We start from the raw sequence: 24,069 nt of genomic DNA on the forward strand, positions 1-24,069 counted from the left end.
AAGTATGGTCCAAATCGATCTTTAACCAGATATAGCTCCCATATTTTAGCAGAATCCATGGTGGTGGGTTCCCAAAATTCGGCCCGGCCAAACATAGCATGCTTTTACTTGTTATACCCACCACCGAAGGATGGGGGTATATTCACTTCGTCATTCTGTTTGCAACACATCGAAATATCTATTTCCAACCCTATAAAGTATATATTGGGTTGCCCAAAAAGTAATTGCGGATTTTTTAAAAGAAAGTAAATGCATTTTTAATAAAACTTAGAATGAACTTTAATCAAATATACTTTATTTATACTTTTTTTCTAAAGCAAGCTAAAAGTCACAGCTGATAACTGACAGAAGAAAGAATGCAATTACAGAGTCACAAGCTGTGAAAAAATTTGTCAACGCCGACTATATGAACAATCCGCAATTACTTTTTGGGCAACCCAATATATCCCTGATCAGCGTAAAAATCTAAGACGATCTAAACATGTCCGTCCGTCTGTCCGTTCTGTCTGTTGAAATCACGCTACAGTTTATAAAAATAAAGATATTGAGCTGAAACTTTGCACAGATTCTTTTTTTTTGTCGATAAGCAGGTTAATTTCGAAGATGGGCTATATCGGACTATATCTTGATATAGCCCCCATATAGACCGATCGACCGATTTAGGGTCTTAGGCCCATAAAAGCCACATTTATTATCCGATTTTGTTGAAATTTAAGACTGTGAGTTGTGTTAGGCCCTTCAAAATCCTTCGTCAGCTTGGCTCAGATCGGTCCAGATTTGGATATAGCTGCCATATAATAGACCGATCCTCCGATTTAGGGTCTTAGGTCCATAAAAGCCACATTTATTATCCAATTTTGCTGAAATTTGTGGCAGTGAGTTGTTTTAGGCCCTTCGACACCCTTCGTCAATTTGGCACAGATTAGTCCAGATTTGGATATAGCTGCCATATACACCGATCCTACGATTTAGAGTCTTAGGCCCATTAAAGCCACATTTATTATCCAATTTTGCTGAAATTTCTGACAGTGAGTTGTGTTAGGCCCTACGACACCCTTCGTCAATTTGACCCAGATTAGTCCAGATTTGGATATAGCTGCTATATAGACCGATCCTCCGATTTAGGGTCTAAGGCCCATTAAAGCCATATTTATTATCCAATTTTGCTGAAATTTCTGACTGTGAGTTGTGTTAGGCCCTTCAACATCCTTCGTTAATTTGGCCTAGATCGGTCCAGATTTGGTTATAGCTGTCATATAGACCGATCTTCCGATTTAGGGCTTTAAGCCCATAAAAGCCACATTTTCTATCCTATTTTGCTGAAATTTGAGGCAGTGAGTTGTGTTAGGCTCTTCGACATCCTTCGTCAATTTGGCCCAGATCGGCCCAGATTTGGATATAGCTGCCATATAGACCGATCCTCCGATTTAGGGATTTAGGCCCATAAAAGTCACATTTATTATCCAATTTTGCTGAAATTTGGGACAGTGCTTTGTGTTAGGCTCTTCGACATTTTTCTGAAACTTGGCCCAAATCGGTCCAAATTTGAATGTAACTGCCATGTAGACCGATATCTCGATTTAAAGTCTTGGCTCCATAAAAGGCGCATTTATAATCCGATTTCACTGAAATTTGACACAGTGACTTATGTTAGGCTTTTCGACATCCGTGTCGTACATGGTACTTATTAGTATTTGGTCCAAATCGGAACATATTTCTGTATAACTGCTATGGGACATAAGGTATGCAATTTTCACCGGATTTTGATGAAAGGTGGTTCACATATATACCCGAGGTGGTGGGTATCCAAAGTTCGGCCCGGCCGAACTTAACGCATTTTTACTTGTTTTGTTTTAATTAATTTATTTCCAATTTACTTTTTTATTTAAATCTATTTTATATTATTTTTGTATTGTTTTTTATTTTTCCTCTTTTCAGTTAAGACGCAGAGTAAACCAAAAATTATTTGCTACACTGTATCTTGCTGAACTTTCTCAACATGTAGCAGCTTGGGTCTCATACAGCATTGAGATCGCAGCAAATGCTGCTTTGCCATACGCAAACTTGCGCTTCGCTTATAATTTGTTATATTAATAAATTTATGTAAAGCTTTATTTGTTTTTATTTTAGTATTCATAACAAAAAGAGCGTAAACATATAAAATTGATGTTTATTTAGAATTTGATGGCAAAAAGAGAACCCACAAAGAAGCTTTTCACACTGAGAGAAAGCTTTCTGTTCTCTCAATTCATTAAAAAATAATTAAACAAAAATATATATGAAACTTAAAAAAATTTATAGAAAGTAGTCGAGCAGTGTCTCTGCTCTACTAAACAAAAGTTTCAACAAACGCATTTTTAATAAATAAAAAACGAAATTCTAAATCAAAGATGATCACATGCCGAAAATATCTTGGAGAAGGACTATGCCAACTGTCAAACCAACCACTGAAACAAGTAAATAAATCAAAATTTTATTTTCAAAACCTCCGTTTTCATTTTCTTGTCGTTTTAGCTTCGTTTTTTGGCCTCCCCTTCCGCCAAGCCCATTGGTTCCGAAAGCTCCACCACATTTGAACAAGAATGGCAGGCGGCCAAACCTTATGCGGAAGTTCCCACAATGGGCCTCTTGCGAATGTTAAGAAATTTTCTGCCCGGTGGTAAATTTGCCAAACTTGATGTTGCCGATATGATAATGGTAATGAGAACAGAACTGGGTCCGATATCAAAAATGAAGGGGACTTTCGGTAGACCTGATTCAGTATTCACACATAGTCCACAAGATATAGAAAAGCTTTTGCACAATCAAGGTATATGGCCACTAAGACCTGGCTCGGAAGGCTTAAGCTATCATCGCAACAATCATCGGAGTGAATTCTTTCAAGGTGTTGAAGGACTGATAGCTTCGTAAGTATAAACTTGAAATAGAAAGTAGAAAAAGCTTGATAAACACGGTTGCGCCGAATATTACATACCCTCCACCATGGATCGCATTTATTAAGTTATTCGCACGAGAGGTCACAACAAGAAATTCCCATGGCTTTTTCTACATATTTGGATAGGAAGCATTTTCGCATGATGAAGCCTACGAATTCGATGAAGGGATCGTTTTATATGGCAACGATTTAGAACATATTTAAGATGGATATAAAAAGTCGTATCGAAACCATTCGGGCAAATATTCAACTAAATCGGCTAAGTAATGAGGACTCTAGAGGTTCAAGAAGTCAAATCTTGAGATCGGTTTATATGGCCACTTTATTTAAGCATGGAACGATCCGGCCCAATTATAATTTCAACAGGCCTTTATCGATAACAAATATTTGTGCAAAATATCGAGTTCGAATGTTATCGTCCTTCCGACGAACAGACGGACGGACATAGCTAGTTCGATTGAAAATGTCATTATCACCATTTATTGGGTCTTCGGCCAATATTACAAAATATAAAAAAAGGAATGACGAAGCTAAACAACACACTTTGAAGTGATGACAAACAGTAAGGTTAGGTTAAATGGTTTGCCCACCAAAGATGAGTTTATGTTAGGTTAGGTTGAAAAGAGGGCGCAGATATTAATCCGCCCCATACCACTATGGGCATATACATAAGCCAGCAATTGGTTTCTTGTGCGCTCTAAATACAAAAAAGTAACCTCGAAAATGGAAACCTAAGTTAGGAATTCCGTGCTTCTTTCAAAACCCAAATTGTTTTCCATGCCACGCCCCTAAGTTGGTATATATCTGCAATAGTGTCCTCACTTATGTGTCGGGCAATGACAAAGGAAATGCTCCAACGTACCATCATCTCCGCACCGATTTTACATAAGTGAGCTCGAAGTCCTATGTGTCCCGTCATGATACCAATAGCTCTACTGACCTCCTTCTTACTTCTTCTCAGTAAAGTCTCCTATTCTCACGATCTGGATCCCCCTATAAGATTTTCGCCACTATACCCACCGTTTCGCTGTTCCACAGGGTTGCATGCGCATTCGTCTCCCACGCCTTTAACTCAGACTGCGTCGACGCGAAAGGCTACGGGTTAATCAAGTTTATTGTCGGCAGTTCTCTGGCCTTCACCCCCTTTACTCCATTATGGCCCGGCACCCAAACGATGCGGATTTTACCATCCTCAGAGAAGGCGTTAATCTCCTTCTAACACCGCAAGACTGTTCGTGACCTTACCATCCTGGTTGTTATTGCCCTTATGGCAATTTTACTGTCCGTAAGGATGTTCACACTCGACGTCCTCGCGTTAGCAACACACCAAACCACCCCACGCATTCCGTGATCGCCCGGATCTCCGCCTGCAGGACCGTATTAAGGTCAGGCAGTCTAAAACAGATCTCAGTCTCTGGGTTCTCAATGTAGACCCCCAGGCCCACTCTGTCCTCAAGCTTTGATCCATCTGTGTAACATGATCATCCAATGCTAGGGTGCTGTCAATCCAAGACTGAGCCGATGGCAATAGTGACTCACACTCGACCTCAAGTGTCGTCTCAGGTATCCGATCGGAAAACTCTCCACTTCCTTCCAGGTTTTCTATCGCGTCCTCGATTATTCGGCGATGGTATAAGCTGCTCCCATCCTCCATCCATTCTTCCATCGCCTTAATTCTCATAGCCGCAGTGGCTGCCTCACACTTAGTCTGTATGTCAATGGGTCGGATGTCTATAGAATAGTCTTCAGTACCCTAGTGGGCGTGGTCCTCATCGCTCCGCCTATACCAAGACAACATGTTCTCTGAACCTGTTGTATGGTCCTTAGGTTGCACTTTTTCTCCATAGCAGTCCACCAAACTACTGAGGCGTAAGTAAGTATTGGTCTAAACACGCTCCTGTAGAGCCAGTAGACTATCCTCAGATCCAGGCCCCATTTCGAGCCTACGGCCTGTCTACATAGTGCCGAACATCTTTGAGCCTTCTCAGTACGCTCCTGAATGTGACAATTCCAATTCAGTTTCCTGTTGAGTTTACTCGGAGGCTAGTATAGCCCATTGTGATACCCTAGAATGAAGTTTGACCCTGTTCCACTAAGGAACAGGGGCAAACTTCTCACATATAAATTAGGGCAGTCCGATTCAAGTTTTCGGCTCAATATTAAGAGGCCACGTTTTTAAAGCTGACTCTGATCGGCGTGCCGCAGTGCGACACTCTTTCAAGAGAAGTTTTTACAAGACCATGTGTATGTCTCTAAGACTATTGGACGGGTGTACGGTCAGCATTAGTAGGGGAAAACCACCGCCGAAAATTTTTTCTGATGTTCTCGTCCGGATTTGAACCCAAGCGTTTAGTGTCATAGGTGGACATGTTAAGCTCTGCGCTGCGGTGGCCTCCTCGGACCATATCCAGAAGTAAAACACCAATTACATCCTCGTGCAAGCACGTATGTACCTTCGCCGGATTTTATCGCACTCCATTTCGGAACCATCGCGTTCCGTTTACAAATCTCAGGAGACTTCCCAGAGGTACGTTATCAAGATCACCCAGTTCGAGAAAGGCCCGCATCCCCAGAAAGGAGAGCCTTAGTCCCTGTTGACCCGGACATGAACAGAGCAAGTGCTCGATAGTCCCCTCCTCACCCTCATCGAGACAACTGCTGTAGAAGTCATTGTGAGGTATTCCCATGCACGATGCCATGCGGTCTATGGCATAGTGTCCGGCTTGGCCCTTTCAATGTGCAGTAACTCCTTCGTCCGTCTCCGGTCGATGACAGACCAGAGCGCCTTGGCGTTCACAAATCTCAGGAGACCTCCCAGAGGTATGTTCGCAAGATCACCCAGATTGAAGAAGAACAGCCTTTCCAGAAAAGAAAGCCTGGTTCCCCATAGACCCGGACAAGAACAGAGAAAGTGCTCGATAGTCCCCTCCTCATCCTCATCAAAACAACTGCTGCAGAAGTCATTGTTCGGTCCTCCCATGCACGATGCCATGCGGTCTATGGCACAGTGTCCGGTTATGGCCCCTTTCAATGAGCTCAGCAACCTCTTATCGAACGCTAGTAACTCCTTCGTTCTTCTCCGGTCGATGACAGGCCAGAGCGCCTTAGCGTTCACAAATCTCAGGAGACTTCCAGAGGTACGTTCGTAAGATCACCCAGATTGAAGAAGAACAGCCTCTCCAGAAGGGAGACCCTGGGTCCCTACAGACCCGGACATGAACAGAGCAAGTATTTGATAGTCCCTTCCTCATCCTTATTAAGACAACTGTTGTAGAAGTCATTATTCGGTACTCCCATGCTCCATGGCACATAGGCCAGTTATAGCCCCTGTCAATGTGCTCACAATGCCGGCACAGACGCATTCGACCGCCCCTTCATTCCCCAGAATCGCTTCATGTCCGGAAACCTATATCAGCGTCACATCGTGGACCCCGAGCCTATCTAGAGATTCCAAGCAATCCCCCACGCACCTCAACTTAACCGTACCGACATTTGACAGGGATTTGAGGTACTTTGCCATGTAAAAACTTCTCCCCAAAGAGGTGTCGCACTGTGGCACGCCGTTCAGACTCGGCTATACAAAACAGGCCCCCTATCATTGGGCTTAAACTTGAATCGGACAGCACTCATATGTGACAAGTTTGCCCCTCTTCCTTAAAGGAATGTTCATGGGTAAATTTGCATTTGCAGATCCCTTACCAGAATTTTTCCTACGATTACTGTAATGGCACAGACTTCTGCCTGAAAAACCGTACACTCGTCCGTCCCGACTCCATCTTTTGCCCTCCATATGTACCTCCCAGTATGTTCTAATCCCATTCGGCCAGATAGTCGGAGATCCTCCTTAGTCTACCCTCCGCATCAACAGCATCCAGTATGGGACTGTGGCCGCACCTGTCCTCTTTTAACATGCCGAGCTCCCTAAGTCTAAACGCGAGCCTGCAGGCAGTTTGGAATATAGGCCTCACTGAGCTACATATCCGGCATCGCCTTCAGACTTGCCTGCATTGCGGCAGGTCTGATTCCGACGCAGCTCAGTCTCTGGACCTTTTCAAACTCCCTCGTACCTCCTATCCCCGGCCCTCCACCATACCAGTGCCTGGTCTCACAATGGCCGTACACATCTAATAGATTATCTTGGAGGTGACCCTCCCACTTCCTACCGAACATTCTCCTGCTGGAGTAAAAAGCCCACAGTGCCTTACGACTTCTCAGTATTCCTCCTCCAGAAGAGCTTTGAATCGAGGCCAAACTACTTCCAGTCCTTCAACAGCTGCAGGGTAATTCCGTCCAATGACGGTAATCTGAATTTCGGTATGTTGTATCTGCGAGTAAAGAGCACCAGCTCCGTCTTTCTTGGGTTGACCGTCAACCCACTGCGACAGTCTCCTCAGGGGCCCTTTCATAATCTCGTTAATCGTCGACGTCGAAACCTGCCTCGGACCAACAACACGACGTCGTCCGCATAAGCGATTTTCGTGCCATCTCCACCGAGAGCCAACAGAATTTCATATATTACGAGATTCCACAGAATCGGCGAGAACACCCCCCACTGGATCGTTTCTCTTGTCACCCGCCTTCTGACCACACTGTCTCAAGGGTTCGCATTAATAATCCTGCCACAAAGTATAACACGACTAGGAGATAATAGGGTGGATCTCCGTGTGGCCCAGTGTGGCGCCTTTTGATCCTATCTACACGTTATTGAAGGCCCCCTCTATATCGAAGAAGGCCCCCATAGGGTAATATTTTTTTGTATCAATCTCTCGTAACACTTCGCGTTGCGCCATATCCTCAACCTGCCTTTGAGGTATGATTGTTGCGCACCACAGAAGTTCTCTAGCATCAGTCCCTCTCTCACCTTCAGGTTTATCAGTCTTTCCATTGTTTTAAGTAAAAACGATGACAGAGTAGTGGGCCTGTAATCCTTCGTGGTTTATTTTTGCCGCCTTGGGAATAAAGACCACTTTCACCTAATGTAGGACCGTTCGTTCAAGCCAGGTCAGGGTGACTCCAAGGTCCGGCCGATTAAAATGGCCAGTAAGTACGCACTGTCTTCAATATCTTCTTCTCTTCAACAATGTACGCCATGGATAATCGCCGAAGTCTTCCTGGCCGCCCGGAAAGTGCATCTCCATAAGAAACTCCACCGTCTCCGCACCGTTCTCGATGTAAGTCCCGTCCTACCACTTCAGGAAGCTAGACGTGCTAGGATCCTTCGAGAGCACTTTACGCAACCTAGATGACTCACTAGCGCTGTCCAATTCTCCACAGAATTTCGTCCGGGAACACCTCCTCGCCTTCCAGGCCTCCTTCTTGAAACTGACAAGGGCCTCATGATATTCATCCCAGTCACCCGGCCGGAAAGTAGGGACTGGCAACTCTATCAATGATGTCCCTTATGAGGACAACCGCAATGGACGAATATGTAGGTATTACGATATCTTGATCGCCGAACTCTTCCTGGTGCCCGGAAAGTGCATCTCCTTACCGTTCTCGGTGTAAGTCCCGTCCTACCACTTCAGCAAGCTAAACATGCTAGGATCCTTCGAGAGCACTTTACGCAACCTAGATGCCTCACTAGCGATGTCTAATTCTGCAGAAATTTTGGCCCATGAACTCCTCTTCGCCTTCCACGTCTCCTTTTTGAACCAGACAAGGGCCTCATGATATTCGTCCCAGCCACCCGGCCGGATGTACGGACTGCCAATACTAGGGAGCTAGGCCTGCTAATATCCTTCGAGAGCATTTTGCGCAACCCAGATGCCTCACTAGTGATTTCCTCTTCCTTTCCTCCTCTTGGAGGTCACCGTAGCGCTGAGGATAGCATGTCCGCCTATGACTCTGAGCGCATGGGTTCGAATCCTGGCGAGACCATCAGAAAAATTTTCAGCGGGGGTTATCCCCTCCTAATGCTGGCGACATTTGTGAGGTACTTTGCCATGTAAAAACTTCTCCCCAAAGAGGTGTCACTCTGCGGCACGCCATTCGGACTCGGCTAAAAGAAGAGGCCCCTTATCATTGAGCTTAAGATTGCAGCACTCATTGAATTGTGTAAGAAGTTTGCCCCAGATTCTTAATGGAATGTTCATGGGCAAATTTTCATTTACTCCTCTTCGGCTTCTTTGTCTCCTTTTTGGCCTGCCAAGAGCTTCACGATATTCGTCCCAGCCGTGTTCTCTCTCTTGGCCTCATTATAAAGCCTCCTGCTCTCCGCCCTGAGTACTCTCAGTTTCGGTGACTAGTTTTACGAAGTGGTGCTCGTTCGGGACATGCCTCCAAAAGGCTTCGTTCAGGCATCCCGTGACAAGACACACTGTGGCCTCCAGTTCGATTACGTCCTCTACTCAGTTGGCCCAGCTTCTGTATCTGTTCCCGGAACTTCTCCCAGTTGGTCCTTCTAGAGTTTCTGTATTCTGTTCTCCCTCTCCCTATCTCCTGCTTGACCTGAAAACATAACCAACAGTGATCTAAAAAAAACACTGGGTGAAGACGTTCCTGCCCAAGTTTTTCACCGAGTCATTGTTTGTCACAAGCGTTATATCTATAACCTGTTCCCTGATCAGGTTGCAGAAAGTAGTGGCCTTAGACCTATTTCATACAGCAAAACCCGTGGACAAAATGTAATCAAAAAAGTGACTCACCTCCATTGTTGACATCCGTGCTTCCCCATAGACAGTGGTGTGCATTGGCGCCACCCCTTGCACAGGGTCATGTCCCTTATCCTTGATGGCAAAATGTTGCACAGGATTTAAATTTTGACAAAATTTCTATAAGAGAAAAAAATAGTTAAGATTATTAACATTGATTTTTTTCGTTCCAGAAACGGCGAAAACTGGGGTTCATTTAGATCTACAGTAAATCCAATTTTGATGCAACCTAAAAATGTGCGATTATATCTGCAGAAAATGTCCACAGTGGGCAAGGAGCTTTTAAATAGGTAACAGTAGCCCAAAAAATAACTTGTAAAAAACAATAATTTCCTCCCTCTGCAGAATATTGGAAATTCGCGACCCCAACACTTATGAAGTTCCCTCAAATTTTGAGGAAGAATTAAATCTTTGGGCCTTAGAATCCATTTCGATAGTGGCACTTGATAAGAAACTTGGCCTGCTATCCAAAAATCGTGATAACGAGGAAGCCAAAAAGCTTTTTAAGCTGATCACAGAATTCTTTACTCTTTCCGTGGATATAGAATTCAAGCCACCAATATGGAAATATTACAAAACCAAGACATTCAATAGACTCATGGAGACCTTGGATGGTATGACAGATATATCAAGGAAATATGTGAACGAGGCCATTCAACGCATAGAGGAGGATCGCAGCCAAGGAGTGCCTGAGAAGCCCGAGAGTGAGCAGAGTGTTTTGGAGAAATTGATTACAATCGATAAGAAAATAGCCACCGTCATGGCCATGGATATGCTAATGGCAGGAGTGGATACGGTAGGGAACATATCCTAAGAAAATGTAATCCCAAAAAAAAATTGTTTTATCTTATTGCAGACCACCTCTACATTAACCGGAATTATGCTATGCCTCTCCAAGAACCCAGAAAAGCAGGCCAAACTACGCCAAGAGATCATGCAAGTGTTACCCCACAAAAATTCCGATTTCGATGAGTTGGCCTTTAATAATTTGCCCTATTTGAGAGCCTGCATTAAGGAGTCCCTGCGTTTTTATCCTTTGGGTTTTGGTAATGCTCGCATCAGTGTAACCGATATGGTGCTTAGTGGTTATCAAGTACCCAAGGGCACAATGGTTGTTGTAGTTAATATGTCCATGCTGACCAATGATGAGTTTTATCCTCGGGCTTCGGAATTTTTGCCCGAGAGATGGTTGAGAACGCATAAAGATGAGACGACAGTATGTGGTAATTTGTCTCCCCAGGACCTAAAACCTAGAAATCCTTTTGTCTATTTTCCTTTTGGTTTTGGTGCTCGTTCTTGTATTGGTCGCCGCATAGTGGAAATGGAACTGGAATTGGCTGTAGCTCGTTTGGTACGAAATTTTCATATTGAGTTCAATCATTCCACAGAGAATGCTTTTAAGAGTCTGTTAATTAGAGTTCCCAATATACCATTGAAATTTAAATTTACCGATGTTGAAAAATAAATTTGAAATAAATATTAAAAAAAATAAATAATCTGAAAATTTTAATGTATTTTTAAAATTATTTTTGTGAAAAAAATCGATGTTAAAAAACAAAAAATGTTCAGAAAAGTTGTTAACATAGACTTTGACTAAATCTTCTCCCTGAAGGGCATTTCCCCTTCATTCATCCCTTCCGGGCAAACGAATGATGAATTTCCCAATCCCACGGTACCGGTGTCCTCCTCAGTCTACCCTCCGCATCCAAAACATCCAGAAAGGAACTGTGGGCGCAACTGTCATACTTCAGCAAGCCGAGCTCCCCCAGCCTAAGTTCTACCTTGGCGGCGCAGTTCCAGTTCTCTCGTACAACTTCGCGTTGGGCCATCTTCATCACTCTGCTTTTGAGGTACGCTTGTTGTGCCCCACCGAAGTTCTTCGGCGTCAGTCCCTCTCTCAACTTCAGGTCTATCAGTCTTTCCATTGTTTTAAGTAAAAACGATGACAGCTAGTGGGTCTGTAATCCTTCGTGTTTTATTTTTGCCGCGTTGGGAATAAAGACCACTTTCACCTAATATAGGACCGTTCGTTCAAGCCAGGGCAGGGTGACTCCAAGGGACACCTGCAGCAATACCGGTATAATACACTCAGGACCGGCCGATTAAAATGGCCAGTACGCACTGTCTTCAGTATATTCTCCTCTTCAGCCAAATTATAAATAGCTGAGCTCATTTTCTTACAAAATATCACAGATGGTGTAGATCCTGTGGCGAATACTTATTTTTTATATCTGAAGGAAGGAAAGGCGTGCCCTTCCCTTTAACCTTTTTTCAAAGGTGAGAGTGGGCGGCACTCTTTGATGCATGGTCTCTAAATTGTATATCAGAGTCGTTATCTCCTTCCAAACAGGCTTCATTTAAGTCACAGTTTTCGTTACCAATTTTTATATAAAATTCGTAGTCTACTCCTAAATACCTTTTATTTAATGCCCATATTGTACTGATCGGTGTACATGCCCGTTACCGGGGGTTTTGTGGTAGGGCGTTCCCCCTAAGTACTTGACTCTTAGTTTAAATATCTGGTTTCAGTTTTTGGGTGAATACCAAGGAGCAAACAGTGTAGAGTGGGGCGGCACTCTTTGATACATGGTCTCTAAATTATATATCAGAGTCGTTATTTCCTTCCAAACACGATTCATTTAATTCCCATCTGGTAGCAATTGGTCTATATTACCGTTTCGTTACTATTTTGGGAAATGGGGTAGCCCCCTGATACTTGGTCCCTAATTTTTATAAAAGATCGTATTCTGCTCCAAAATACCTTTCACTTAAGGTAGGGCGTTCCCCTTAGTATTTGACCCTTAGTTTAAATATCTGCTTTGTGTTTTTGAGTGAATATCAAGGAATAAACAGAAAAGACAATAATAGGCTTTCCACCTTCTTTCAAAGTGCAGAGTGGGACGGCACTCTTTGATGCATGGTCTCTAAATTATATATCGGAGTCGTTATTTCCTTCCAAACACGATTCATTTAATTCTCAACTGGTAGCAAATGGTCTATATGACCGTTTTCATTACTATTTGGGGGAATGGGGTAGCCCCATGATATTTGGCGCCAAATTTTTATATAAAATTAGTATTCTACTCCAAAATACCTTTCATTTAAGGCCCATATTGTACTGATTGGTGTACATGCCCGTTTCGGGAGGTTTTGTGGTAGGGCGTTCCCCCTAAGTACTTGACCCCTAATTTTAATATTTGGTTTGTGTTTTTGGTTGAATATCAAGGAACAAACAGAAAAGCCAATAATAGGCTTTCCACCTTCTTCCAAAGTGCAGTGTGGGACGGCACTCTTTGATGCATGGTCTCTAAATTATATATCAAATGCAAATTTTGCCCATGAACATTCCATTAAGGAACAGGGGCAAACTTCTCACACATCAATGAGTGCAGTCCGATTCAAGTTTAAGCTCAATAATAAGGGGCCTCCTTTTTATAGCCGAGTCCGAACGGCGTACCGCAGTGCGACACCTATTTGGAGAGAAGTTTTACATGGCATAGTACCTCAAATATGTTGCCAGCATTAGGAGGGGAAAACCCCCGCTAAAAATTTTTTTTCTGATGGTCTCGCCAGGATTCGAACCCAGGCGTTCAGCGTCATAGGCGGACATGCTAACCTCTGCGCTACGGTGGCCTATATCAGAGTTGTTATATCCTTCCAAAAACGCTTCATTTAAGTTCCATATGGTAGCGATTGGTCAATATGACCGTTTTGGGTACTATTTTGGGGTATGGGGCAGCCCCTGACACTTGACCCCTAATATTTATATAAAATTCGTATTCTACTCCAAAATACCTTTCATTAAAGGTCCATATTCTACTGATCGGTGTGCGTGCCCGTTTCGGGGGATTTTTGGGTAGGGCGTTCCCCCCAAGTACTTGACCTTTAATTTGAAAATCTGGTTTGTGTTTTTGGGTGAATATCAAGGAACTAACAGAAATGACAGTAAAAGGCTCATAGGAAGAAAATCGATGACAAAGGTTAGGTTAGGTTGGAGGGCACGCGACTAGCAACCTCGGATACTACCCCACCTAGGTCCATTGTATTCACCCTAGAAGTAAGTAAAAGAGAAGATGATGGAGAAAAAAATAGATAAACATACAAAGATTGAAGATAGTAATTAGGACAAGAGAAGGAAATTAAAGCCTTTCTTTTGATCATACTCACTTTCGAGAGTATGATGCAGTCAGCCATCTCAGCTCTATACAGAAGTAAAGGATAACAAGAGGGCTAAGAGCCAGAAGGAAATATTCATGGTATTCACCCATTATCTTGTGTCTTCTCCTCGTAAAAGCGGGGCTGAGACACAACAGGTGCTCGACAGTCTCTAACACCTCCTCGCCATCGCACATTCTGCAGAAGTTTGCCTCTCCCTGTACCCAGAGCGACGTCAAAGACCCGACGTTGCAATGATCAGTCAGGACTCCTATTAGCAGTCCAAAGTCTTGCTTTTTCAGCCCCAGGAATAACGATGTCCTGTTTCGCGAAACACTCGGCCACAGGGCCCCTGACACCCTATAACCTACAGTTCCAGCCCACTCCTTGTTTGCACAGCCAACGTAGAAGGCGACCACTCTATCAAGAAACTCGCACAGTGTAGATCTCACCGTTTCCACAGCAAGATCTTCGGCAATCAGGGATCCACTTCTGGCCAGCTCGTCTGCCGCTTTGTTCCCCGCCACAACTTGATGGCCTGAGACCCAGCAAAGCCTGATAGCCTTTCCCATGATTCGAAGAAGGTCTTTGCATCTCCTTACCTGCCTTCAGCGCAGCTTGACTGTCCACGAATATTGTGACGGTCTGATCGGGCCGCTGCTGCCGCAGCAATTTCATCTCCAGTACCTTCAAGATCGAGCTTTTAACACCTCAATCTAAAGATGCTGTAACCAGGCTGGGTGACATAAAATGGAAAACGATTAAGGCTTTTGTGAGCAACACAGTAATCCCATGGCTGCCGGTTGTACGTACCGGATTGACTCTATGAATTCCTTCATCGGCAAGGGCTGCCGCCTCTGTGTACTACAACAATATTGCAGCAAGATCTTCGGCAATCATCGATCCATTCCTGGCCAGCTCGTTTGACGCTTTGTTCCCCACCGCACCTGCATGGCCTGGGACCCAGCAAAGCCTGATAGCCTTTCCCATGGTTCGAAGAAGCTCTTCGCATCTTCTAACTAGTCCGACGCCAGAGCCTTCAGCGCCGCCTGACTGTCCACGTTATCGTGACGGTCTGATCGGGCCGCCACCCTCGCAGCGATATCGTTTCCGGCGCCTTCAAGATCGAGCCTTCATGACCTGAAGAAGCTGCACCCACGCTGGGTGACATAGAAGGGAGAACGATTAAGGCTTTTGTGAGCAACACAGCAATCCCATGGCACCGCAGCAAAATCTTCGGCAATCATCGATCCATTGCTGGCCATCTCGTTTGCCGCTTCGTTCCCCACCACACCTGGATGGCCTGGGAACCAGCAAAGCCTGATAGCCTTTCCCATGGTTCGAAGAAGCTCTTTGCATCTTCTAACCAGTCCGACGTCAGAGCCTTCAGCGCCGCCTAACTGTCCATGTTATCGTGACGGTCTGATCGGGCCGCCGCTCCCGCAGTGATATCGTCTCCAGCGCCTTCGAGATCGAGCCTTCAAGACCTTCTGAAGAAGCTGCACCCACGCTGAATTCTTAACATCATCCCATGACTTAGTGCCGTATTCCCGCCGTCTCTGAAACCAACATAGCCAGCACCTCGCCTTTGTTCTTCAGACATAAGACCCGCTGAGTCCGCGAATACACCCAGGTGCCGTCTGCCTACGACCATCACCACGTATGTTAGCGCCGTGTGCACGCCGTAAGTGAATCACGTCCCCGAGACAACCACATCAAGCACCTCGCCTTTGTCCTTCCGACAAAAGAACCGCCGAGCCCGCGAACACCCATTCATGACAAGAGTCTACAAACACTACCCTGGAAATTCGGGTCGTGCCCACGCCGTGAGTGAATCACGTCTTTGAGAGACACATAGCCAACACCCCGCTTTCGTCCCTCCAACGTAAGAGCCACTGAGGCCGTGAACGCACACTCGTGCCATCGACCTGCGACCACCCCACCGTGACTTAGAGGCATATCCACGCCGTGAGCGAATCACGTCTCCAGTATTGATATCGCCAGACCGCAGATCTCCTTCTAGAACCTAAGTCTAAATCGATAACGCCTAGATTAAGTACTACCTACCAAATAAAACTCATTGAAAACAATACAAACCGCGTTTTCTCTCTCTCCCTCTGTTACTGACACAAATAAATTTCTGTGACTGACCCTGCCCCCGGTGAGCTGTACCCCAGCAACCAGAGGTAAACTCGTCGTTACAGTCTGTCTGTCCGTCCGTCTCTGTATCCGCCAGTTGTAATCCCTTTGCAGGCTTTAACAAGTAAAAGCGTGCTAAGTTCGTCCGGGCCGAATCTTATATACCATGGATCGCATTTGTCGAGTTCTTTTCCCGGCATCTCTTCTTAGGCAAAAAAAGAATATAAGAAAAGATTTGCTCTGCTATTAGAGCGATATCAAGATATGGTCCGGTTTGGACCACAATTAAATTATATGTTGGAGACCTGTGTAAAATGTCAGCCAATTCGAATAAGAATTGCGCCCTTTGTGGGCTCAAGAAGTAAAATAGAGAGATCGATTTATAAGGGAGCTGTATCGGCCTATAGACCGATTCAGACCATAATAAACACGTATGTTAATGGTCATGAGAGAATCCGTCGTACAAAATTTCAGGCAAATCGGATAATAATTGCGACCTCTAGAGGCTCAAGAAGTCAAGATCCCAGATCGGTTAATATGGCAGCTATATCAGGAAGTTTCAGCCAAATCGGATAGAAATTGAGCCCTCTAGAAGTTCGAGAAATCGAGTCCCCAGATCTGTTTATATGACAGCTATATCACAGGCTATGAACCGATTTGAACCCTATTTGGCACAGTTGTTGGATATCATAACAAAATACTACGTGCCACAATTCATTCAAATTGGATAAGAATTGCGCCCTCTAGAGGCTCAAGAAGTCAAGACCCAAGATCGGTTTATATGGCAGCTATATCAGGTTATGAACCGATTTGAACCATACTTGGCACAGTTATTGGATATAATAACAAAACACGTCGTGCAAAATTTCATTCCAATCGGATAAGAATTTCGCACTCTAGAGGCTCAAGAAGTCAAGACCCAAGATCGGTTTATATGGCAGCTATATCAGGTTATAAACCGATTTGAACCATACTTGGCACAGTTGTTGGATATCACAACAAAACACGTCGTGCAAAATTTCATCCCAATCGGATAAGAATTGCGCACTCTAGAGGCTCAAGAAGTCAAGACCCAAGATCGGTTTATATGGCAGCTATATCAAAACATGGACCGATATGGCCCATTTACAATACCAACCGACCTACACTAATAAGAAGTATTTGTGCAAAATTTCAATTGGCTAGCTTTACTCCTTCGGAAGTTAGCGTGCTTTCGACAGATAGACCGACGGACGGACAGACGGACGGACATGGCTAGATCGACATAAAATTTCACGACGATCAAGAATATATATACTTTATGGGGTCTAAGACGAATATTTCGAGTAGTTACAATCAGAATGACGAAATTAGTATACCCCCATCTTATGGTGGAGGGTATAAAAATTGAGATATTGAGTTGAAATTTAACACAGGACTAAATTTCTTCCATGCGCAGGTACAGTTGTTGAATAGGCATATCAGACTATAACCAGATATCGTTGCCATCTATTATACCTCATCTATCTACCGATATAAGGTAAATCTTGAACCCATTAAAGCCACTTTTATTGTCAGATTTTGCTGACATTTCAAACGGTGAGACCCTCGTCATCTATCCTAAATATGGTCTGAAATTGCCGAGTATTATAAAAAAAAATCTTTTGGTTTTGCCGGTGCGCCAGCAGCTATGCCATTAAGAGCAAAGTTATGCCGTAATTTTTAATTGAAGAATATTTGAGAGAATGTTGAGAGAGCTTTGGAAGAGCGTTTGTGCTTTCAAAAACAAAAAAATATAAACAACTTTAAAAAACTGACACCAACATAAAGACCCCAACCAATGGTCAATGCTCAGTACTCTTTGAATGCCGGACAACGAGAATAGAGCAAAAAAAATAATTATGTGCGTATAAAAATCGGACAGTCAGAAATAAAACCCACAAAACAAAATGAAATATTATAATTGCTTAACAAAATCAATTCTATATCGCAACAATTCCAAACAGGTTGGTATACTTTTTTTTAAAATGCACTTCAAACATCAACATCAACCACCTTTATCTTATCCCCTAACAGTTGCGTTTCCAATCAACCTTGAACCATGACTCGATACCATCAAATACCATATCGTCCGATAATGCAAACCATGCCAAAGCATTTGAAGAGAAATGGAACAATGCAAAACCCTACGAGGAGATACCCACTATAAAGCTTTTAAAATTCTTAAGAGGTTTCTTGCCTGGCGGAAAATATTCCAAATTGGATGGTGTTCAAATGGTTATGGATGTCAAAGATGAATGTGGAAATATATCTAAAATTCCCGGTTTATTTGGTCGCGACGATGCCGTGATGAGCCACAATCCGGATGATTTTGAAATTCTTTTTCGCAATGAGGGTATTTGGCCGGTACGCCCAGGTTCAGATGGTTTGGCATATCATCGTAGTGTTCATCGGGCAGATTTTTTTAAAGGCGTCGAGGGTATTTTGGCCACGTAAGTTTGAAAGAGCAATCAAATAGCCCACTGAAAAGAGGGTACTTCATTTTAATACCCAGCACCATAGGATGGGGGTATACTAATCTAATCATTCCGTTTGTAACACCTCGAAATATTGATCAGGGATCCCATAAAGTATATATATTCTTGATCGTCTCGACGTTCTGAGTCGATTTAGCAATGTCCGTCCGTCTATCGAATCCACGGTAGCGGTCGGACGCGTAGAGCTAGCCGCTTGAAATTTTGCACAGATACTAAATGTTGATGTAGGTCGTTGGTCGAGTAGAGTAGAGTAGAGTAGAGTAGAGTAGAGTAGAGTAGAGTAGAGTAGAGTAGAGTAGAGTAGAGTAGAGTAGAGTAGAGTAGAGTAGAGTAGAGTAGAGTAGAGTAGAGTAGAGTAGAGTAGAGTAGAGTAGAGTAGAGTAGAGTAGAGTAGAGTAGAGTAGAGTAGAGTAGAGTAGAGTAGAGTAGAGTAGAGTAGAGTAGAGTAGAGTAGAGTAGAGTAGAGTAGAGTAGAGTAGAGTAGAGTAGAGTAGAGTAGAGTAGAGTAGAGTAGAGTAGAGTAGAGTAGAGTAGAGTAGAGTAGAGTAGAGTAGAGTAGAGTAGAGTAGAGTAGAGTAGAGTAGAGTAGAGTAGAGTAGAGTAGAGTAGAGTAGAGTAGAGTAGAGTAGAGTAGAGTAGAGTAGAGTAGAGTAGAGTAGAGTAGAGTAGAGTAGAGTAGAGTAGAGTAGAGTAGAGTAGAGTAGAGTAGAGTAGAGTAGTAGAGCGTTGATGCTCCCATTTTGTGCACCACTAGAGTAGTGCTATTCTACGAATAGAAAGCACTGGCCGATAAATAAGATTATAATAAGATTATAAGACCAAAAAAAGAGAACGCAAACAGACAAACCTAACGAAAGGCAAGTCGCCTGTAGTGAGGTATCACTGCCTATACACAAAACAGCATTGGTAGCATCATTCACAGGCTGATCGCAGTGCAAAGAACAAATAAGTTCCGCAAAATTAATTAAATTTTGCACATGCCATTTTTTTGTCCCAAGGAAGAACGCTATTTATTTAGTGCAGATCGGATCAGGTTTCGCTCCCATATAAAGAGAGATTTTTTAAGAGCTATAGGAAAGTTATTCAAAAAACACATACAATTCAGAAAAATGCATGAAATCTTTATTTGAGTCGATAGTACAGTCTATATAATTTACTTTTTGAAGATTATTTCATGCAAATGATGTGGTACATTCGTTTAGTCCAATTTTGGCATACTCTCACCAACATTTCGGCCGGTATCTCACGAATAAATGCTTCAATGTTGTCTTCCAATGCGTCAACTGAAGCGGGTTTGTCTATTTAGACAAGAGCTTTAAAATAGCCCCATAAAATATAGTCTACAGGCGTTAAATCGCACGACCGATCTCGAACGTGAAATAAAATGTTCACCCAACTCGCCTCTCCATAAGTCCATTGCTACGGGTGCTGTGGGGCATGTGGCACCGTCTTGTTGAAACCACATGGCATGCAAGTCAAGCTCTTTTATTTTAGGCAAAAAAAATTGGATACCATCTCACGATAGCGCTCACCATTCACAGTTACGTTACGATACGCACCATCTTTGAAGAAGTACACCCCAATGACGCCCCCAGCCCACAAACCGCACCAAACTGCGACTTTTTCTGGATTCATTGGTAGCTATTGGAATGCTTCTGGCTGATCTTCACTCCAAAATCGACAATTCAGCTTATTTAGGTACCCATTGAGCCAAAATAAGCTTCGTCGGATATAGCTGCTATATAGACCGACCTGGGAATATAGGATCTACAACCCATAAATGCTTTATTTTTTATCCGATTTTGCTGAAATTTAAAACGGTGAGTTGCTGCAAGCCACCCGACATCTGACCCAAATATGATTTTGATCGGACAATATTTAGATATAGCTGGCATATAGACCGATCTGCCGATAAGGGGTCTGAAGCGCACAAAAGCTTTATATATTACCGATTTCGCTTAAATTTGAAACAGTGAGTAACTTTTGGCCTCCCGACATCCGATTCAAATATGGTTCAGATCGGACTATATTTGAATATAGTGCAATATAGACCGATCTTCCGATAAAGGGTCTGAAGCCCATACAAGCTTTATATATTACCGATTTCGCTGAAATTTGAAACTGTGAGTAGCTTCAGCCTTCCCTACATCCGATTCAAATATGGTTCAGATCGGACTATATAGCTGCCATATAGACCGATCTTCCGATAAAGGGTCTAAAGCCCATACAAGCTATATTTTTTATTCGATTTCGCTGAAATTTGAAACAATGAGAAGCTTTAGCCCTCCCGACATCCGATCCAAATATGGTATGTTTAGATATAACTTTCATAGAGACCGATATGCCAAATTCAAACAGTGAGTTGTTTCAAGCTTCCCGACATCCGACCCAAAATATCAGATCAGACTATGTAGATCGATCTTCATATTTAGGGTCTTAATCCCATAAAAAGCTAATTTATTGTTTGAAAATGTTACTTTTATACGAGTTCCCGGGACCTGAAGAAAATATGATCCAGATCAGCCCCTATTAAGACATAACTACAGATATTGTAGTGGAGTTATAATGAAATACGATGATAATTATATCCTTGTATAATTTGGTCAAGATCGGTCCAGATTTTGTTATAGGTGCCATATAGAACGATCTCTCAACTTTGGTCTGTGGAAATTCCTATGGCGTTCCAACTCGTAAAGCCAGTCGCTCGAAATTTTGCACAGATACTTCCTTTCTCATGTAGGTCGTTGGGAATAGAAAATGGGCCATATCGGTTCAGATTTGGATATAGCTCCTTCGACTTGACTTCTTGGGTCCCTAAAACGGCAAATCCAAATTTTGCCCATGAACATGTCACTAAGGAATAGGGGCAAACTTCTCACATATCAATGAGTGCAGTCCGATTGAAGTTAAAGCTCAATGATAAGGGGCCTCCTTTTTACAGGCGAGTTCGAACGGCCAAGTTCGAAGTTTTACATGACATAGTACCTCACAAATGTTGCCAGCATTAGGAGGGGAAAACTACCAGTGAACATTTTTTCTGATGGTCTCGCCAGGATTCGAACCCAGGCGTTCAGCTTCCTGGGTCCCTAGAATAGTTCAACATATTATTCGACTAAGCTAAAATTTGGTACGTTGTGTTCTTTTACGACTTTGTGCCAAGTACGGTTCAAATCGTTCAATAACCTGCAATAGCTACCATATTCGCCAAACTTTTTTGTTTGTTTTAGTTTTTGAAAAAAATTTCTTAAAACTTTCCCATTTTTTTATACTTATTTTTTTTACAATTTACCTCTCCAGCAAAGGCGAAAAATGGGGTTCTTTTAGATCGATGGTCAATCCAGTGTTGCTGCAACCCAAGAACGTTCGATTGTATCTCAATAAATTATCCCAAGTCAACAAGGAATTCGTAACAAGGTAAAGACTACAAAAGAAGAGAACTCGATTTTTTCCTATAAATGAAAAAGTTTCTTCTCCTAACTAATGATCACAATTCCTTACAACTATAAGATTTTTGATTTCCTTTATTTTTTCCTTAATTTTTCAGAATCAAGGACATTCGCGACCCCCATACCCTGGAAGTGCCCAAGACATTCGAAACCGAAATAAATCGTTGGGCCTTGGAATCCATTTCCATAGTAGCCTTAAACAAGAAATTCGGTTTACTAACAAAGAACCATGAGGATCCCGAAGTCGCCCAACTTTTTGCATGGCTTACGGATTTCTTTACCTATTCAGTTGATGTGGAATTTAAGCCACCCATATGGAAATTTGTAAAAACTCGTTCCTTCAAGCGTCTAATGGCAGCTCTGGATGGCATAACAGATTTGACCAGCAAATATGTTAATGAGGCCATTGAAGGCTTAGAAGAAGAACGTAGAAATGGTGTACCAGAGAAACCAGAAAGTGAGCAAAGTGTATTGGAGAAATTGGCTAAAAAGGATAAGAAGGTTGCCGCAGTTATGGCCATGGATATGTTGATGGCCGGAGTGGATACGGTATAAAACAAACGATTTAAACTAAAAATTCATTAAAGTACATTTTTTCTAAACTCTTCTAGACCACCTCATCCATTACCGCTTGGCTTTTGTGTTTGGCCCTCAATCCCGAAAAACAATCCATCCTACGAGAAGAGGTTTTAAAAGTTTTACCTCACAAAGATTCCGAGTTCGATGAAGCAGCCTTTAAAAATATGCCTTACCTAAGGGCCTCTCTGAAAGAAGCCTTGCGTGTTTATCCCCTATTTATTGGCACAGCACGCCTGATAGCCAATGATGTAGTGCTAAGTGGTTATCGCATACCAAAAGGCACCCAGGTTTCCATTGTCTACGAATCCTTATTCAGTGATGATGCCCATTATCGCAGGGCTAAGGAATACCTACCAGAACGTTGGTTGCGTTCTACTGAGGCCGTTACCGAAGCTGGAGAATGTCCTCAAGATTTGAGATCGAGCAATCCCTTCATTTATTTCCCATTTGGCTTTGGTGCTCGCAGTTGTGTGGGACGGCGTATAGCCGAATTGGAAATGGAAGTGGCCGTAGCCCGTTTGATACGCAATTTCTATATTGAATTCAATCATCCAACTGATAAACCCTTTAAAAGTCTTTTCCTTAGAGTACCAAATATTCCTTTGACCTTTAAATTCATTGATGTTGAAAAGTGAGAAGAAATAAATTATTAAATAAAATTGGCCAAGAATTCAAAAATTGAATTTGAGAAAGGGATCAAAAAATCATGACTCTAGCGAAAAGCTTAAAATTTTGTGGAAAATTGGTCAAAACGTCTATCATTACTCAAACGTTGAATTGCGCCCTCTAAAAGCTCAAGAGGTAAATCAGGAGATCGGTTTATATGGGAGCTATATTAGTTTATGAGCCGATTCAGACCATTGTGGACAATCCAAGTCGGATAAGAATTGCCACCCACAGGGGCTCAAAATTACTATTGTGAGGTGGGTTTCTATGGGACAAATTATGGTTATGCACCATTTCAGACCCTACTTGGCCAGTGTGTTAGAAGTCTTTGGACATTGTGCAAATTATCAGCCAAAGCGGATATAAACTGCGCCCCTTAGGAATTCAAGAAGTACATTCAGAAGATCGATTTATATGGAAAATATAGCAGGTTATAGACCGATTCAGATTATACACGTCATACATTATACAAAATTTCAAATCAAATCAAATAAGAATGTCCCCTCTAGGGCCTCAGGAAGTCATACTGAAGGATTGGTATACAAATTTGAACCGATATTGACAATTTGCAATCCCCAACGACCTCCATAAAAAAGAATTTGTGCAAAATTGACCTCTATCATGGCTTAAGTCGAAGTCGGATAAACAGATATGGCTATATCAACTCAGAATGTCCAGGCGATCAAAAATATATATACTTTATAGGGTAACAGATCATTATTTCCAGGTGTTACAAATGGAATGTCTAGATTTGTATAGCCCCATCCTGCGGTTAAGGGTATAAAACTGATAAATAAAACGAATAATATTGGGTTGCCCAAAAAGTAATTGCGGATTTTTTAAAAGAAAGTAAATGCATTTTTAATAAAACTTAGAATGAACTTTAATCAAATATACTTTTTTTACACTTTTTTTCTAAAGCAAGCTAAAAGTAACAGCTGATAACTTACAGAAGAAGGAATGCAATTACAGAGTCACAAGCT

At 42.7% G+C, this 24,069-nt stretch overlaps 2 protein-coding genes across 2 annotated transcripts; both read left to right on the forward strand.

The window, feature by feature from the left end:
- The first annotated feature begins 2,312 nt into the window (after nt 1-2,312).
- Nucleotides 2,313-11,095, forward strand: LOC106087121 (cytochrome P450 CYP12A2). Its single transcript, XM_013252043.2, has 5 exons — nt 2,313-2,456; nt 2,515-2,906; nt 9,759-9,875; nt 9,931-10,381; nt 10,442-11,095. Exons 1-5 carry the CDS (start codon nt 2,391-2,393, stop codon nt 11,048-11,050), a joined length of 1,635 nt encoding a protein of 544 aa, XP_013107497.2. The 5' UTR covers nt 2,313-2,390; the 3' UTR covers nt 11,051-11,095.
- Nucleotides 11,096-17,724: 6,629 nt separating this feature from the next.
- On the forward strand, nt 17,725-23,076 carry LOC106087120 (cytochrome P450 CYP12A2). Its single transcript, XM_013252042.2, has 5 exons — nt 17,725-17,864; nt 17,935-18,350; nt 21,693-21,809; nt 21,940-22,390; nt 22,453-23,076. Exons 1-5 carry the CDS (start codon nt 17,808-17,810, stop codon nt 23,053-23,055), a joined length of 1,644 nt encoding a protein of 547 aa, XP_013107496.2. The 5' UTR covers nt 17,725-17,807; the 3' UTR covers nt 23,056-23,076.
- Nucleotides 23,077-24,069: the final 993 nt, after the last annotated feature.

Source organism: Stomoxys calcitrans, chromosome 2 (assembly GCF_963082655.1).
Source record: "Stomoxys calcitrans chromosome 2, idStoCalc2.1, whole genome shotgun sequence".
Taxonomy (NCBI): Eukaryota; Metazoa; Arthropoda; class Insecta; order Diptera; family Muscidae; genus Stomoxys; species Stomoxys calcitrans.